Source organism: Parathielavia appendiculata (assembly GCF_033297405.1).
Source record: "Parathielavia appendiculata strain CBS 731.68 unplaced genomic scaffold N657scaffold_1, whole genome shotgun sequence".
NCBI lineage: Eukaryota > Fungi > Ascomycota > Sordariomycetes > Sordariales > Chaetomiaceae > Parathielavia > Parathielavia appendiculata.
This window is the reverse complement of record NW_026944220.1, coordinates 4474253-4489807: the sequence shown is the minus strand read 5'-3', so window position 1 is coordinate 4489807 and position 15555 is coordinate 4474253. Positions and strand designations below refer to the sequence as shown.

General features: G+C 56.9%; 8 protein-coding genes across 8 annotated transcripts; 6 read left to right on the top strand and 2 right to left on the bottom strand.

Annotated features, from left to right (window-relative positions):
* Positions 1–435: 435 nt before the first annotated feature.
* Positions 436–839, top strand: N657DRAFT_88244 (uncharacterized protein). The gene has a single exon (XM_062797572.1). It carries the CDS (start codon positions 537–539, stop codon positions 777–779), a length of 243 nt encoding a protein of 80 aa, XP_062653409.1. The 5' UTR covers positions 436–536; the 3' UTR covers positions 780–839.
* Positions 840–4534, bottom strand: N657DRAFT_88271 (uncharacterized protein). Its single transcript, XM_062797573.1, has 3 exons — positions 4167–4534; positions 1580–4075; positions 840–1516 (listed from the first exon to the last, which is right to left on the bottom strand). Exons 2-3 carry the CDS (start codon positions 4059–4061, stop codon positions 900–902), a joined length of 3099 nt encoding a protein of 1032 aa, XP_062653408.1. The 5' UTR covers positions 4062–4075; positions 4167–4534; the 3' UTR covers positions 840–899.
* A 1040-nt stretch (positions 4535–5574) lies between these two features.
* N657DRAFT_610174 (uncharacterized protein) lies at positions 5575–8290 on the top strand. The gene is made up of 3 exons (XM_062790319.1): positions 5575–5874; positions 5976–6818; positions 6885–8290. Exons 1-3 carry the CDS (start codon positions 5823–5825, stop codon positions 8066–8068), a joined length of 2079 nt encoding a protein of 692 aa, XP_062653407.1. The 5' UTR covers positions 5575–5822; the 3' UTR covers positions 8069–8290.
* A 742-nt stretch (positions 8291–9032) lies between these two features.
* On the top strand, positions 9033–9486 carry N657DRAFT_88219 (uncharacterized protein). Its single transcript, XM_062797571.1, has 2 exons — positions 9033–9240; positions 9293–9486. Exons 1-2 carry the CDS (start codon positions 9088–9090, stop codon positions 9422–9424), a joined length of 285 nt encoding a protein of 94 aa, XP_062653406.1. The 5' UTR covers positions 9033–9087; the 3' UTR covers positions 9425–9486.
* A 105-nt stretch (positions 9487–9591) lies between these two features.
* N657DRAFT_610173 (uncharacterized protein) lies at positions 9592–10611 on the top strand (the record flags this gene model as incomplete). The annotated part of the gene is made up of 2 exons (XM_062790318.1): positions 9592–10090; positions 10163–10611. Coding segments are annotated over 2 exons (948 nt in total), but the record flags the coding sequence as incomplete, so codon positions are not given.
* Positions 10612–10664: 53 nt separating this feature from the next.
* On the top strand, positions 10665–11541 carry N657DRAFT_88200 (uncharacterized protein). Its single transcript, XM_062797570.1, has 2 exons — positions 10665–11042; positions 11100–11541. Exons 1-2 carry the CDS (start codon positions 10778–10780, stop codon positions 11294–11296), a joined length of 462 nt encoding a protein of 153 aa, XP_062653404.1. The 5' UTR covers positions 10665–10777; the 3' UTR covers positions 11297–11541.
* Positions 11365–13897, bottom strand: N657DRAFT_610169 (Pkinase-domain-containing protein). The gene is made up of 2 exons (XM_062790317.1): positions 13553–13897; positions 11365–13479 (listed from the first exon to the last, which is right to left on the bottom strand). The coding sequence occupies exons 1-2, from the start codon at positions 13636–13638 to the stop codon at positions 11787–11789; spliced, it is 1779 nt and encodes a 592-aa protein (XP_062653403.1). The 5' UTR covers positions 13639–13897; the 3' UTR covers positions 11365–11786.
* Positions 13898–14643: 746 nt separating this feature from the next.
* Positions 14644–15314, top strand: N657DRAFT_652973 (uncharacterized protein; the record flags this gene model as incomplete). Its single annotated transcript, XM_062794354.1, has 3 exons — positions 14644–14747; positions 14822–15154; positions 15212–15314. The coding sequence occupies 3 exons, from the start codon at positions 14644–14646 to the stop codon at positions 15312–15314; spliced, it is 540 nt and encodes a 179-aa protein (XP_062653402.1).
* Between the last annotated feature and the right edge of the window lie 241 nt (positions 15315–15555).

The window sequence follows — 15555 nt, the reverse complement described above, 5'->3', positions numbered from 1 at the left end:
AGGTAAGGACAAAAAAAAGACCAAAGGTGCACACCAAATAAGGCCCTTGCAGAGTTTGATCATAGTGAAACTGTTGGTGGGATTTTGCTCCCGCACGGAGGGGAAGAGGTTCATATCTGGTGTGTCTCTCGAGACTTTGGATGGACCAGCCAGCCGGCGGATGGAACTTTCTACCCGGCTCAGGACCTTTCTCAATCGGCCAGACGGTGTTCTGGGAGAGGTGATGATAGAGAAACGTGGGACCTGATACATACCTGAGGGGGCGGGCGGCAATCCCAAGCCACAGCTGCAGCCGCAACAGCAGCATGTGGACTTTGAACAGGGCGAACTGCACCATGTCGAGCCAGTAGACAACATGCCAATGTTAGAGGAAAAGACTGCAGCAAGGGATTGGAGGGCTTCCCTGTCACGGGTCACCTTGGTTGCCGCCATTGTTATGGCTATCCGCCACAGTACAGTACCAAAACATCATCGAACATGACAGCGGTGTCTAAAAAAAGAGGTCTGCCGCGGCATTAATCCTACATACAACCACAATGCAACACTTATTTTCCTTTCCACGGCCTATAACGTCATATGCCCAGCCAGCCTACATGTGCGATCCGTTCCATTCATGCCTCATCATGGTCAGAATGAGCAAGTATAACTCAAGACGTAAAAGGAAAGCAACGAATCAAAAGGAAGCGAAAAGCAGAGAAAGAGACGAAGACCCACCCAAAGTTCGCAGCGAGATCCTTCACCCACTCGAAGATCTCTTTTGCCCAACGCCACTGAGGTGACCACCAAACACCGAACCAACCCATCATCATCCATCTCCTATGCTCCAAGCCCAAACCGATCCCCCAAAACTCTACCACGAATTCGGGCGTCCGGGACAAGCCCAACCAGAACCCTAAGGCCTACCAAGTAGCCCTCAACTCCGGGTCAGCATTCAGCGCGGCAACCGTGCCCCCAACCGCAATACCAATCACCCAGATGAAGCCAAACATGACCCCAACGAACAAGACCCTGGACCGCTGCTTTGGCGTGAACGAGCCCGTCTCGCCTCGCGTGATCCACGACAGAGCCGAGTCGAACTTGCCGAGCCAAAACAGCGGCAAGAGCAAGGGGAACACGGCCAGGGCGCACATGAGGTAATAAAACGCCTCGCGGCGCTTGCGGGCCTCCCAAGACAGATAGACCGAGTCGTCGGTGGCGAGGGCGCCAAACGAGGCGCCGGCCTCAAGGGCGGCGATCTGGCGCAGCGAGGGCGACATGTTGTTGCCGAGTCCGGCTGCTGCAGCGGCTGCGCGGGCGGCGTTCCGCTTGTCGCGTTGGACGAGAGTCGGCGGAGTGTCGAAGATGAAGGTATGGCCTGGATACGGGTGGGTGTTCCGCTGAACGCCGCTGCCGACGGCCTCAAAGGGGTTTCGGAAGGCGCGCGAAAGGGTGGAGGAGCGGCCTGCGACGAGCGGGGTCGCGCTCTTGTAGGACGTCACGTTGGAGATGCCGCGCTCGTGGCCCATGATGAGATTCTCTATGTTGGTTGTCAGCGCGATGAATGAGTAGACGGGATGAACGTGACTAGAGTCTCGCGTACCTTGGGAGTTGGCGTAACCGCGATGATTCTCGGAGATGCCCAAAATACTGGCAGATGTGGGACGGCGGGGATGGTCACGGATGGGCTTCATGATGTGCGGTGTAGGATGCGTCGTCCTTTGAGTCGCCTTGGAAGGATCCATGCTCGAATTTTTCCGTGTTCTCGTACCGCTAGTAACGGCGAGGCCGCCGTCGTTTAGGGCCCTGATTTTCGCACGTTTGGCAGCCTCTTGAAGGCTAATGAGCGGAAAGCTGAACAGGGTTGGCGACTTAAAACCGGAAAGTCGCTGAGTGTGATTTGGCTGAGCTGGTTGGTGGCCCTTCAGATGGACGGGAGCGGGCTCTTTGGGAATCGGAGACGTCAACAATCCGAAGGTGGTTTCCTGACCTTGCTGCTTCTTGCATCCAACAACAGCATTAGTCCTACTTTCGTGAGTACTGTTGGTAGCCTGAAACCCATCCATCGCAGGGGGTTGGTCCGAGTAGGTTGAGGAAATGGAGTCCAATGACTCGAAGCCACTGGCCCTGGACCAACGATCCGATTTAAGCTGAGAATTTTGCTGGTACGCTTGCTTCCTTGCGCTGCGAGATCGGATTGAAGCAGTGAGCCTCTCGACTAATGCGCTCCTGACCGAGGTCCCGCTGCTGCCGGTGGTTGTATCAATGAACATGCGACGGGGGTTCTGAAGATACCCGTTGACACGATGAATCCGTGGCTTCGGAGGGAAGACAGGACGGCCAGGGCCTTTCAACATCCGACGACCGTGAGTGTCGAGCGGGTGATTGGTAGTGATGAGCTCCATGATTTTCTCTGTCGAGGAAAACGCATCGAATTGAGGCACATGGACACTGCTGGTGTCTGAATAGTCTGCGATGCTGCTTCCTGTAACCTTCACGGGATGGCTACCACTGAGACCTGTTGAGGAAGCTAGGGCCCGGTTGCTGTCGAACTGGCCAACACTGGTAGTGACAGTCTCCCAATCCGCCTGGTCACTCATGAGGGTAAAAATCTCGTTCCTGTGACGCTGACTACCCAGCCCTTCGACGAAATCACTCAAATTCATTGCATGTTGAACGGGAGAATTCGGCGGGACGGGAGGCGGCGAGCGAACAACAGGAATCCTCACCTCGTTCAGCCCGTCTTCGTCACCCCAGTCGTAACCAACAGCAGGTGTCTGGTACGACTGCAGCCTGGCCGCGAATGGGTTGTTGCTTTGAAAGCCGAGCGGGGTTGGGGCCTGGGGCGACGCCAGGTGCAGAAGCCCACTCACGGAAGCAATACTGTTGTCGCTCACGCAGCGAAGGGCAGCACTAACTTCCCTCTCCCTGGAGGGCTGGAGAAAACCGGTGAAGGAGCCGCGGTCATACTTGAATGGGTCCTCGTCAGAGTCGGTAGACCCGCCGGCATTGGAGCTCTCGCCATGACTGTTTTCGCTCTCCTGAACATCCTGATTTGAGGGCTTGTCGTGACCAGGCTGGGGAGGAAGCCGGCCACAAATGACGAAGTCCTCAATGTCTTGACTGGTGATTGATGTCGCAGTGCTGGTAGTGGTTGCATGCCGGCTAGCTTGACCTGCGTCCGCAGACTTGTTAGTGGCATCTTGACAGTTGGGAATAGTCTGCACAGAAAGTACAGGACGGCTGATGTTGAGGACACCTTTGTTTCCTCTGGCAGGGTGTTTCTTTGGCACTCCGGGCTTTGGCAGCTTGGGCAAAGAGATTGGTGAGGGCTCATCATCAGCAGGGTGCATATGCCAGTAACCCATGGTCGAACTGACATCAGTATTAGCCCGTCGTATGTCTGTAGAGCGGACGTGCGTGCTCTGAGCAGCTCTCCGCGAAGGGCCCTGACACTTGTTGCTGGGTTCCTCGTCACTACCGACGGCTTTGGACTGGTGAACCTTGGCCGATGAGGTTGACTGGGCGAACAGGGGCGGCGTGTAGCATTCATCGTACATGACCTCGATAATCTCCCCAGTTCCCAAAAGGTCGGACATGACGTAGGTCTCTCCAGCGCCATCGTTGAGGCTGTCCCCCACAGAGTTGCCGCCGCTGGATGATGCCAAGGGCGAGACAACTGGCGATGGGCCAGTCGGCGTCTTGGCCGATTCATCGCCTGAGGATGAAGTGTCAAAGAAGGGCGTCAGACACCGCTGAGCTGGATAGTTGGGCCTGGCGAACTCCATGTGAGTGGCGCTTGGCTGGCTGTCGGCCGATCCCGTCGAGATGGAGGATACATTGACGAACGAAGTAGAAGAAGAGGGCTGTGAAGGCTTGTCGGGAACGTGACGTCCAGCAGAGTGCGATGCCAGCCTTGACGTGATGGCCTGGTGCGCTTCTCCCAGGTTGGGGAACAGAGGTCCCTTTGGCGTAATGGACCTTGAAGCCGTGGACAGCGAAGGCAGAGCCCTGGTTGAGCTCTCGCTGGCCGACCAATTCTCTTCAGCATGGTCCTCTGCCTTGCGATCGCTCTTGCCAGCCATGATTGCACTTCCTCCTGCCATCGGGTGACGATGTTAGTTCACAGTACTTTCACAACTATCGGTCGGTTGTTCTTCTGGACAGGAGGGTGAATTGAGAGCACACACCTTTGAGAACCGGGAACTCTTTAACGAATCAACCTTGTAGCAGGGGGGGGTTCAATCTGGTAACAGCGACACCTTGTCTTCAACCGAGAGCGCTGCGATTTCCCAATCGCTGGACTTGCATCGATGGTAGGCACGATTACCGCGTTGTCGATGGACGCGATGGTGGGTGGGGAAGTGCTCCTCGGGGAAAGGAGAGACAATAAGATCGAAGAGTGTCTTGCAGTCAAGAGATCTGGCAGTTAATAGTCGCCCCGAAAGAAAGGTCAGGTTAGAGCGTGATAGTAGCCAGGTGAAATGACGATGTTTGGAAAGAAACAAGCTGGGCGAAGGCGAGGGAAGGAGTGTGAGGAAGGGCGGGGTATGATGAGGTGAATGAGAAGGAGGGAAGAAGGGCTCGGGGACGGCGATGTTTGAGAAGAGCCGAAGCCCCGAGCCGTGATGTCAATTTGTCAATAACTTCCCGTGATTTCTGTGGTTTTCAGCTTGTGTGCGGACTTAGCGTCAGCAACCCTGGCCGTCTGATTCTCGGGAGTAGCCAGCAGATTCACACCTCTGGGGAGCTTCCTAATCCAATTGCTCACAAGTCCAGCAGCATTTTGCGTCCACGAAAACATATTTCAAGCCCATCCAACAACTCAGTTCCAGATCAGAAGCTGAATGAGCATCCATGTGAGCCATGTTGCCAGTACAAAACACTCGCCATCAGCCAAGACTAAGGTAGAGTCGCCTGCAGCCACCAGACCTGTGAGTATGGGGGAGACTGAGAACCCGAAGACAGCCAAAGGCGGTATGGAGCAGCGAGATGGTCTTCTCTAGGGCTTTCTGGCCGAAAATGGTCACCGTTTTGCTGCAAGGTTGCCCGGCCCGCAATCAACAAACCTGAGAAGACATCCGGCCCCTTGAATACGGCACCCTATAGCGCTCACCAACAACCGAATTGGCGTTCAGGTGCACTCAGATTCGTGTCATCGTGGGCTTCTTCGATGGATTGTGTCTCCTGGTGCCATTGCATTCAGTGATGCGGAAGTAATGCTGAGTTTCGTGGTTGTTTCTTGTCGAGACAAGAAACTGAATCTTGACCGGGCTTTTACAAGAATTCCTCGCAGGAAGTAAGGGTGCGTGTAAGTCACCATCCGATCTTGGAAGGCACGCATGTCGTTGAAAGAGACTTATCGATAAAAGACTGGTCTTAACCGATTCAGACCATGGTTAGCCCCAAAATGTGGTTAGTTCACTCCCCGTCTCCGCATGGCTAACGGCGGCTTCGATTGGTTGCCATTGTGAAACCGCAGCATCCCCGCCCTGTTGAATCCACCGTTCAACGGGCCGTTGCATCCGGCTGGCCGGAGCCCACTCCAAGGGCTTGCTCGAATGAGAATACTCTTTCCCCGGAGACGGAGTGCCTGAACTATGCAGTCCTTACATTCAGATGGATCAACGAGAGATAGGTCGCTTTCTCCTGGCTAACTCATGCATTATCTGTCCATTATAGAGGCACTGAAGACGAAAAAGTTACGCCTCTTTGTGCCTTTCACTTGGTGTCAATTCTTATCTAACACTCCTTCAACACTCTGTGCAGGGAGCGTCTCCTAAAGTTACAGACCACGACAAGGAGCACACTTAATCACTCAGCGGCTCCGGCTCTCCGTCGACATCATGGTGGGTCTGACGGGCCTTCCGGGGGAGATCCTACTCCATATCCTCTCCTGTAAGTCATTATTTGGACACGATATCTCTGTCCCCGGAAAGCCGATGGCAAGGCCGATAAGACAGCCGGTGCTAACAGCCATGCCTTCACCCATCTCGCAGTCCTCGAACCCCCAGAACTCACCGCCCTCCAGCTCGTCTCCCGCGGCTTTCACAACCTTGCGCGGGACAACGGCTTCTGGCGATTGCGCTGCCTGCTCGAGTCGTCCTTCCTCGAAACCCTCGACCGCCGCCGGCGACTCTTCAGGCTCGCCGACCAGGACACCCGGCAATTACAAGCGAACCGGGTCCATCATAGTAGCAATGGCGCTGCCGCACACTTAGGCGCCCACAACAGTCACGCCGCCGTAGTCAACTTCGGCGGCGGCACCAGCAGCGAGACCAACGACTATATCGACGATCGGCCGAGATTTACCACCACCACCACCACAGCCACCGTAGCCTCCTCCTCTGTCTACAGTTCCGCCGAGACACGAGAGCGCGAGCGCGTCCGCATTATGGCCAACTGGGACCCGTGCTTTCCCGCAGAGCGTGTGTCGTGGTACGACGAGTACATACAGCGGCACGGCCCCGTCGTGATCAACTGGATGCAGCACGCCTACGACAGCAATAACAAGGCGGAGGGGCAGGCCCCTTCCTTGGCCGCGGGCCCTTTTATCGAGGCGCGCGGCGTCGCGCTGTATTACCCCGACGGGGACGACCCCGCGGCGGAGACGGCGGTGCTGGCGGTGGCGCCGCTGGATGATGGGAGCGTGTGTTTATGGGATGTTGCGGGAACGAAAGGGAAGAGGGGGGCCATTGTTGCGAGGAGCAGGCCGGGCATTCTGTTCATTGATGGGCCTGGGGCTGATAATCGCAGACGGTCCAAGATGATTGATTCTGGTGTGACGGAATGTGTGAGCGTGGATAGTCGACTGCATAGGGCCTTTTTCGCTGTGCAGAGCCGTAAGTTTGCATCCCTGTCTGGTGCTTTGTGCTCAAGTGTGTGGATGACTAACGAATGTGTGTTAGATCTCATTGAGGTTGACCTACAACGCTTGTCGGTTGTCGACTGCGAATCATTCCCTTGGTCTATCAGTGCCCTGTCGGCCGCGAGTTCGACGGTGCCACTCACTGTCGGGACAAGCCTTGGCATACACTTACACGACTACCGCTCGCGCAAGGCGGTGCGGAATGACCAAGGCGAGTCGATAGATGGCTTCGATAGGATGGGCGCAAGCGAGTTCTACGAGCGCAGCATTCGACATATCTTCGACGATGAGCCGCTACCCCCTTATGCCCCGCTGTCTCAGCCCGGCCCCCTGAACATACTCCACCTCCAGCAGCCTGGCCAGGAAGCAGGCCTATCCGACGACATCTACGTGGCAGGTCGCTTCTCCAACATCCTGCACTACGACCGTCGCAAGTTTCCCTCCATCAAGGGCTCTATCCACTCAGGCGCAAGGCTCTGCAGCATGACATCCCTCCCCTACCCCTTCTCGACGCTCGGCAGCGAGCTGCGGCGCATGGGCGAGCTGTCCCTGGAGCAGGCGGAAGCCTACAAGGCCGACACCGGCGGCAGGACCCTGATTGCCTGCGGCGAGTACAACACCAAGGGTTCTCTAGAGCTGTACGGGCTGACGCCCAGCGCATCGGCACGCACGGCCCGACCAGGCGGGCTGCAGGATTCTACGCTGAAGAACCGGCAGACGTCTTCGCACTCCAAGCTGCTCTCGGTGGTCAATCACGGGTCGCGCATCGCCTTCTCGGACGGGTCCGGCTACATCAAGTGGTTCGAGCGCGACGGCTTCACCGAGGTGCGCCGCTGCCGGATCGGCCACAGCGAGCGGAGCCAGGCCTTCTCCATCTTCGCGTCGATGCCCGGGTCCGACGACATCGGGCGGAAGCTGCTCCCGACGCGGCCGCAGGCTGCTGCTGCTGCTGCTGCTGCCGACGAGGGTGGTGGTGGGAGAGTCAACAGCAACGACCTGCTCTTTTGGACGGGCGAGAAGCTGGGGCTGGTGACGTTTTCTGCGCGCCCGGGCTTCGCGGCCGAGGATTTTGAGGCACCAGTAGAGGCGGCCGAGGCTGAGGCGCTGGCCGCTCACAGCGAGTATGGCGACAGGATGCGGCGCGCGCTCGAGTTGCAGGCGGACGATGTGAGGTTTGTCAGGAACCTGGGTCTTGGCAGCGGAGTGAGGCCCGGATTGATGTGATGGTTCCGGGGAAGCGCTGATGCTGAGAGATCAACATTGGCTACCTTTAGTGGGATCACGTTAAACCTTGACGCTGCAGTTATGCGTTTTTTTGGAAACACTTCAAATGAAGGCACGTGTTCAAGGCCGGTTGCTTCCGACGCACTGGCAAACAGCGCTGTTTGGAATTATAACAGAACCAGTAGCATCATAGCATGCATATCTATACACCTTTCTCCGTCCAGATGTGTTTTGTGTATGGGCTTGTTTGCAAATGAACTGAGTCTCTTTTTTGTGGGCATGATGTTTCTGCCCTGTATATCTAAACTAGTAGTACCTACGATAGGAGTTTCTGCCTTCTCCTCGACTGCAAGTCGACGTCGTCAGCCTGGATCGATTGAGGCGAGAATTGAGTGGCCGAGCTGCGCGTGAAACGGTGGAACCACGGAGCAGATCCGACCGATTGAGGCGGCCAATCACCTCGAAGCCAAGGAGGCTGCGAGCCAATCGCAGTGGTGCTGGATCTGGGTTCCACGTATTTTCGCGTTGGGCTGTGGGTTCGAGAAATGGTTTGACTTTGATTGCTCAACAAGCCTCCTGTCGTTCATGCTTTGATCAGATGGGTGGGAGGGCCACTTGGATGTGAGGTCGCCAGCCATGGTGATCATTAGGCTACAGTACTTCGTACATTCCATATACATCGATCAAACGTTAGCGCGTTCAGGATGCTTTCCACGGCTGGCCGGCCACTGGTTTCTCCGCCGCTGCCCCTCTTGCACTACAGTCCGCTGCATCCCGGATGCGCGCGTATCTCACCAAACTAGCAGCCAGGTACTCTGTACTTCGTGCAGCACACCGCTCACTTCGCCTGGACGTATTTCTCCTCCTTTTGTGTTTCAATTCTTGGCCGCCCTTCCTGGAATGACTGGCGCCGGCTTTAAGCCCTGACCGCCTCTTTGGTTCCAGACAAAAAGCCGAAGACAGCACACACAGGGCGATCTTTGCTGCTGGGCTTCACTACCTACGCATGGCAGCATGACATGGACCGTCCAGCGGCGCCCCATGTTTTTACTCTCCTCCCCCCCTGCGCCCTGATCTTCAATTGGCTTTGCGCGTCGGAAAGGGGGCCCTCCCCCAACGGGCTTGCAGCGACAACTCCGGATAGCAACCCGGCTGTCGAAATCGGACAAACAGTGAGGCGAATAGTTGCCCTTGATCCTGTCCAGCAAAGGCTGCTCTTAACTGAATCCAGCATTTTGCTGTCTCTTATCCCGAGCTACGTGCGACGCTGTTGGCCGCTGTCTCCGTGTGTCTTGCCAGTCGGTAACGCACATCCTCCCTCTCCGACCGATCCTCACCTTATGCCATCATTTTTGAGCAGTCACTGTGTCACTGTATTGCTGCCACATTTTGTACCTTCACCCCTCAAACTCGACATCGTCTCCTGTATCGCCTGATTTTCGAGCACCTGAAAGGCTCTTGCTTTCCCCCTGTAGCACTGGCAGCGCCCTCCTGTTCTTTGGACTCCTCGCCGAGCATGTCCGATGGCACTGCCGGTGACAGGCGGGAACGACTACCTGCCGTTGCGCCCTTCTGGCGAGGCGTACTACCCGGCCAAGCGACGCAATGCCGATGCCGTCAACGATGACTTCCACTGTCCTCAGCACAAGCGGACAAAATACCCTCAGCACTCCCAATTTGCCGACCCCGTGGCCTACAAGGTCGTAGACGAGCCACCACTCAGCTACTCACCCTTTCACCCGCACCATCCACATCACCGGTACCCCTCGCCACTCCCTCACCTCCCGTCTCCGGAACCACCTGGGACCGCGGCCCCGGCCATGGAGCGGACCGCCTCGGGCCACTCAATCCGCTCGGACCCCACCGAGCGGTGCGCCTCCACCGAGCTCCTCGAAGACCACGAAGCCGCCCAGCGCGTTCGCGACCATCTGGCCACCTTCCGCCGGCGCAACCCCGACTCGAAGCACGAGCGCATCCTCCGCAGCATCATCAACCCCCGCCATCATCACCACCAACACCGACGTACCGCCCGTAGTCACCACCCTCCCAACCATCATCACAACCACCATCACAGACCCCACCAAGATGTCTCAGATGATCCCTCCTCGTACCCGCTCGACAACGAAGCCCTCGAGTCCATCTTTTCAGCCGCCAACGAAATCTTCTTCAACGGCCGCCTTTCCCAGCGCGTGTCCTGGGACTGGTCCCACTCCTCGGCCGCGCGCTACGACGCCCGCGTCGTTGGGACCACCGCCCTCCGCCGCGCGGCCGCCCACACGCGCGGGTTCGAGACGCTGATTGTCTTGTCTTCTCCCATCCTGCGCGACCCGCAGTACTCGCGCCGGCTGCTGATTAGTACCTTCTTGCACGAGCTGATTCACTGCTATCTGTTCATTTGCTGTGGGTTCCGCGCGAGGTGGTGTGGTGGGCATACTGACGGGTTTCGGGACATTGCGGCGGTAATTGATGAGTGGGTTGGGGAAGGCGGCGGGTTGTATCTGAGGAGGGTCGAGGCCGATTTGGACTTGTTTCGGGTTGGCGGCGAGGGTGGAGGGGGTGGAGGGGAGGAAGAGGATGAAGGGGGGTGGAAGAGGCAGGGGGATTGGGACGGCGGTGGTGATGATGGTGGCGGTGGTGTTCTGAGGCAGTGGAAGAAGGGAAAGAGCGACTTTTATCACTGCTCTGGCATGGTGCTTGAGCAGGAGGATTATGTTGCTGCTACGGCTGCTGCGGTGCCCGGCCGTGGGACTCAAGAGGTGGTTTACTTCGGGAGCAGCGCCGCTTCCGGTTCCTCGAGTGCTGTTGGGAGCCAGGAGATTCCGTACTTTGGCCGCGGCTTGTCTCCTGCTTCCACACCAGGCACGCCCACTCGCGAGGTGGTGCACTCCTACAACGACCGCCCCTCGAGTAGCAGCGGGGGCGGCGGCAGCAGCAGCAGCACGTGGTGGGCGCAGCGCCGAGCCGTCCGTCCTTTGTACGTCCTTACAAGCGACGAGCCCATGGCGTCATACGTTTATTCTGACACGGTCAGGCGGAGACCTTGACACCGCCGCGAGGCGTCTGTTGCCTCCTTCTTCCCTACCCTTTTCACATCATCATACGAAGCTCATTTCCTTTGTCTGGATCGGTTACAGGTACGCTGTTTTCCATGGAGGAGGGAGGGTGGTTGCATGGCGACGGCGCACAGAGATGTACGGCATACCCGAAATTGTTCGATATGGCATGTAACGGGATTTTGGTGTATCAATCGTTTGGAAGTCATTCTCGGTTTGAAAGATGCTGAGGAGGTTGTCTGTGTGTTGACCTGGCGAGTGTCTCGTCGAATCCTAAAAATTTTGCCGGAATGAGAGGTTCAGGTGACAACTTCGAGGTTTCACGGTTTTGTTCGTCAGACGTTGACCTGCTCCATCTCAATCAGACAGACACCATCCTGACCTCACCAAACATGGCAGTTCTGAAATACGATGCTGCTGGAGATGGATGATACCCAGCCTAAGCACCAACATGTTGTCCTCTCAACCATATCATACAGCCTCTAGACATTGTCTCCAAACAATAACCAAACACACTGCTAGCCTGCCATCCCATTCGGTACGCCCAGGTATCCATAATCCAACATCATAACCTCATCATGCCTTATTCCCTCTTCCCACATTCCTTACACCAACGCCATTAGCACCCTTTTCACCACCAACACCACAAGTCCCAGCAGCAGCGCCTACGCGCCGCTCCCCTCTACCAGCCGACTCCCCCCTCCATCGCCGCTGTACACAGCATCCCGGCACAGCAGCGCAACCTGCTTGAAAAACCGCCTCCACTCTAGCGGATCCCCCTTGACTTTCACAAACCTCACCTCCAGCAACTCCACCACCACCTGTCCCTGGTCCTCCTCCGCCTCACCAGACATTCCAGCAGCTGCAGGAGGCAACCGGTACCGATCGACCAGCACATCGCCATGCAAGCCCTGGCGCCGCCCGTCCAGCGTTCTCACCTTGAGCATCGTGACATGCTCATTGGCCTGCGTGTGGTCGACGGCAGCCGTGGCCGGGTTCGGTTGTTTGTATTGAGGCAGCGGGACGTTGAGCTGGTGCAGGGCGTCGCGGAGCATCTGGACCAGCAGCGCGGCTGGCACGTGCGAGAAGAAGCGCGTGAGCGAGTAGGCGGGGACGATGTCGCGGAACTGGCGGGCGTGCTGCGTCAGGGAGAGGGGCACGCCGGGGGTTTGCGAGAACTGGCTCATGCTGGGCTCGTTTTCGGCGAGGGCCTCGAGAGCGGCGTTGTAGCCGCTGTGCGGCGGTCTTCTTGGCTCGGCGCCTGGTAATGGCAAGGCGGAGGATGGTTGGGTCGACGAGATGGCGTAGTCGGCCCGGCCTAGTGTGCGTAGCGAGGGCCGTTCCCAGTCGAAGAGGACGTCACTGATGGGGGTTTCGGGTTGCGTGGCTGGGAGTTTGGAGGACCAGGAGGAGGCGGGGTGTGAATCGATGTCCATTGCTTCGGGCTGGGATTGGCGCTGGGATGGAGTGGGCTCGGCGTTGAGGTCGATGCGCAGGCCGGCGAGCATCTGCGCTGCGAGGGCGACAGGGTCGGAAACCTTGCCGTCCGCTGTCAAGAGTGGGTTGCGCCGGGTATACCAGGGGTGCTGGCGGATTTGAGCAAACGAGAAGCGCTTTGTGGCCTCGATGTTCATCATGCCCCGGAGCAACGATAGGGCTTCCGCGGGCAGCCTTCCCCATAATGAATCCGTGCTTCGACCGTTGGTTCGTACATATTCCTGGAACTCCCAGCTCTCCGTGGTTGGCTCATCCCAGGGCGTGTTGCCAACCAAAAGAACGAACAGGATGACGCCGCAGGACCAGATGTCGACCAGGTTGGCCGAGTACTTTATGCCGTCGGCGGACTTCTTGTCCTGCCTCGCGCACTGCAACACCTCGGGGGCGATGTAGGGCGGGCTGCCGCACATAGTGGTGCTCTGCTTCCTCGCGCCCTTGTGCTCGAAGAGGGTTGCCATGCCAAAATCGGCAATCTTGAGGCTGCCGCTTCCCGACAGGAGGATATTTTCAGGCTTCAGATCGCGATGGGCGACGCCCTTGGAGTGCATAAAGCTCACGCCGCTGATCAACTGTAGGAAGTAGAGGTGGGCGATATCCTCCTGCACGCCAACATCGGCCTCAATCTTGTCGAAAAGGTCACCGCCCTCGGCAAACTCCATGGCAATCCATCTCCATACTGCATCCTCGCCCGTGGCAAACCACTCGATGATGTTTGGGTGCTGCCCGATGTGCGAGTGCAGCGACACCTCCATGACAATTTGCTTGGCAGAGATGCGGCCCTGCCTGATGGCATAACCCTTGTGGATGAGCTTGACGGCGAAGACTGGCGATGGCGCATCCAAGGGTATTGCCTTCTTGATGCTGGAGATCATGTTAGTGTTAACGGTGTGGGGCACGGCCAGGCGTGTAAGTGGGAGTCGGGGCCAAATCTCACGATGCATATGCGCCCCTCCCGATCGTCTTGGAGATGATTCGGAAGGGCAAATCGGTTGGGAGATCTTCTAGTTGCGACTGTTGCATTTTTGCTGCTGTTTAGTTGGTATTTTCACAACTGGGGCCGGAAGATTGTGTCCTGGCATTAACAGGATCCCACAGCGGAAACTTTCAAGGCCAAGTATTTCCAGGTCGCACAGAGTAATGAATGAAAATCGGTAACAGTAGGTGTACTATGCGCCGAGAATAAGGAAAACCGAAGCTCTGCAAAGATATGATAGCCTTGCATTCGGAGCGGCTGATAGAAAGTACTCACCATTGCAATGGACGCGTTCCGCTGTGTGCTGGTCGTGCAGGAAAACGGCCCAGGCCAATGTTATGTATGAACTTCAGCGGCAGGCAGCAATGGCGGGTTCATTGGCTGTCGGGCTACCGTATACATCCGTAGTTTCATCTGATTCACACACTTCCACTCTGTTTCGATTACCAATCAGATGTTCCAATGCCCTTAACGTTAGTGGGAGCCTCCATGCCTCTGAATCTTTGTCAGCAACAGTGCGCACGGACCTACCGACAGTTTTTGAGTGACAGGATGTGTGGGCCGCCCTGTGAACGTACGAATCGATTGAAACTACAGATCCGTATACGGTACGTACATTGAGGCCCGGGGGCTGCGCCCGGACCAGGTCCCACCCATCGCGGTTGCTTAGGGGCTGGTGGGGGCGACTGCAAGCAAGTCCTGTGTAAACAATCCATTCCTGCCCGACTCTGGTGAACTGGTGGATGTCCTCGTTAACCATTGCCGCCTTCCTACTTTCAGCAACATCAACCATTGCTTCCAGTTCTTGCCGGGAGATTTAACGCTCGAGCATTGTTTAAAGAGGCCAGACGCTTGACGTCTTTCTGTCTCTGCAGGTACGGATTCCACCATTCCTACAGACCATCTTCATCTGCGCTTCGCGAACCTACGTATTGACTTCTTTCCTTAGAAGTATTGTCAAAGGCATCCTGCTCTAGACTCTCTTTGAATTAATCTTCGATTTGAATTGCTTGACCGTTGCCTACTCGATTGGCTGTCAACGCCACACCACCATGACTTTTGCCGAAGAGAGCCAGATCTCTGCCCCGGGCGTCCAGGCCAGCAAGCTGGGCGGCGCAAGGAGAGGTGTTGAGCCGGGCCAGAATGCCACGAAGAGGTGAGTTTGTTCCGCCTGTTCAGGTCGCTGGGTTCAAATCTCTGATTGCATTGTTAATTCCAACACCTGGCCAGGTTGCAAACGGAGCTTATGCAGCTCATGACCTCGCCGGCGCCGGGCGTGTCTGCGTTCCCCTCTGCCGACGGCAACCTTCTCTCGTGGAGAGCCACCATCGAGGGCCCCGATGACACGCCCTACTCGGGCCTCACATTCAAGCTCAGCTTCGAATTCCCATCCAACTACCCCTATGCGCCGCCCGCCGTCCTCTTCCGGACACCGATCTACCATCCCAATGTCGACTTCTCCGGGCGCATCTGTCTCGACATCTTGAAGGACAAGTGGACCGCGGCATACAACATCCAGACCGTGCTACTCAGTCTGCAGTCTTTGTTGGGAGAGCCAAACAAGTAAGCAGCTAACGGGAATTGGTTCCCCTATGTAGATCCATTTGCTAACCCTCGCAGTGCATCTCCCCTGAACGGCGAGGCTGCCGAACTGTGGGACAAGGACCCGACGCTATTCAAGACAAAGGTTATGGACCGCCACAAGGAAGTCGAGGACGACTGAACGGGAGACAATTGGGTCGTGGTCCGGAATTTCCTCGCTTGTCACGGAGAACGGAGTTTGTTTTCAGGCTTTGCACAGGCAACCCCGGAGTATTCGGTCCCTGGTTAGCCTTGCATTTCCGGGATGGATTGGTTCATGGATGTCCCTTCGTGCCTGCTAGTTGCGCAGGCTGAAGTACCTCAAGCATTGGCTTTGAATGGACATTTGCTTGTCCACGAGCGCATCAAACGGAGATAATCCC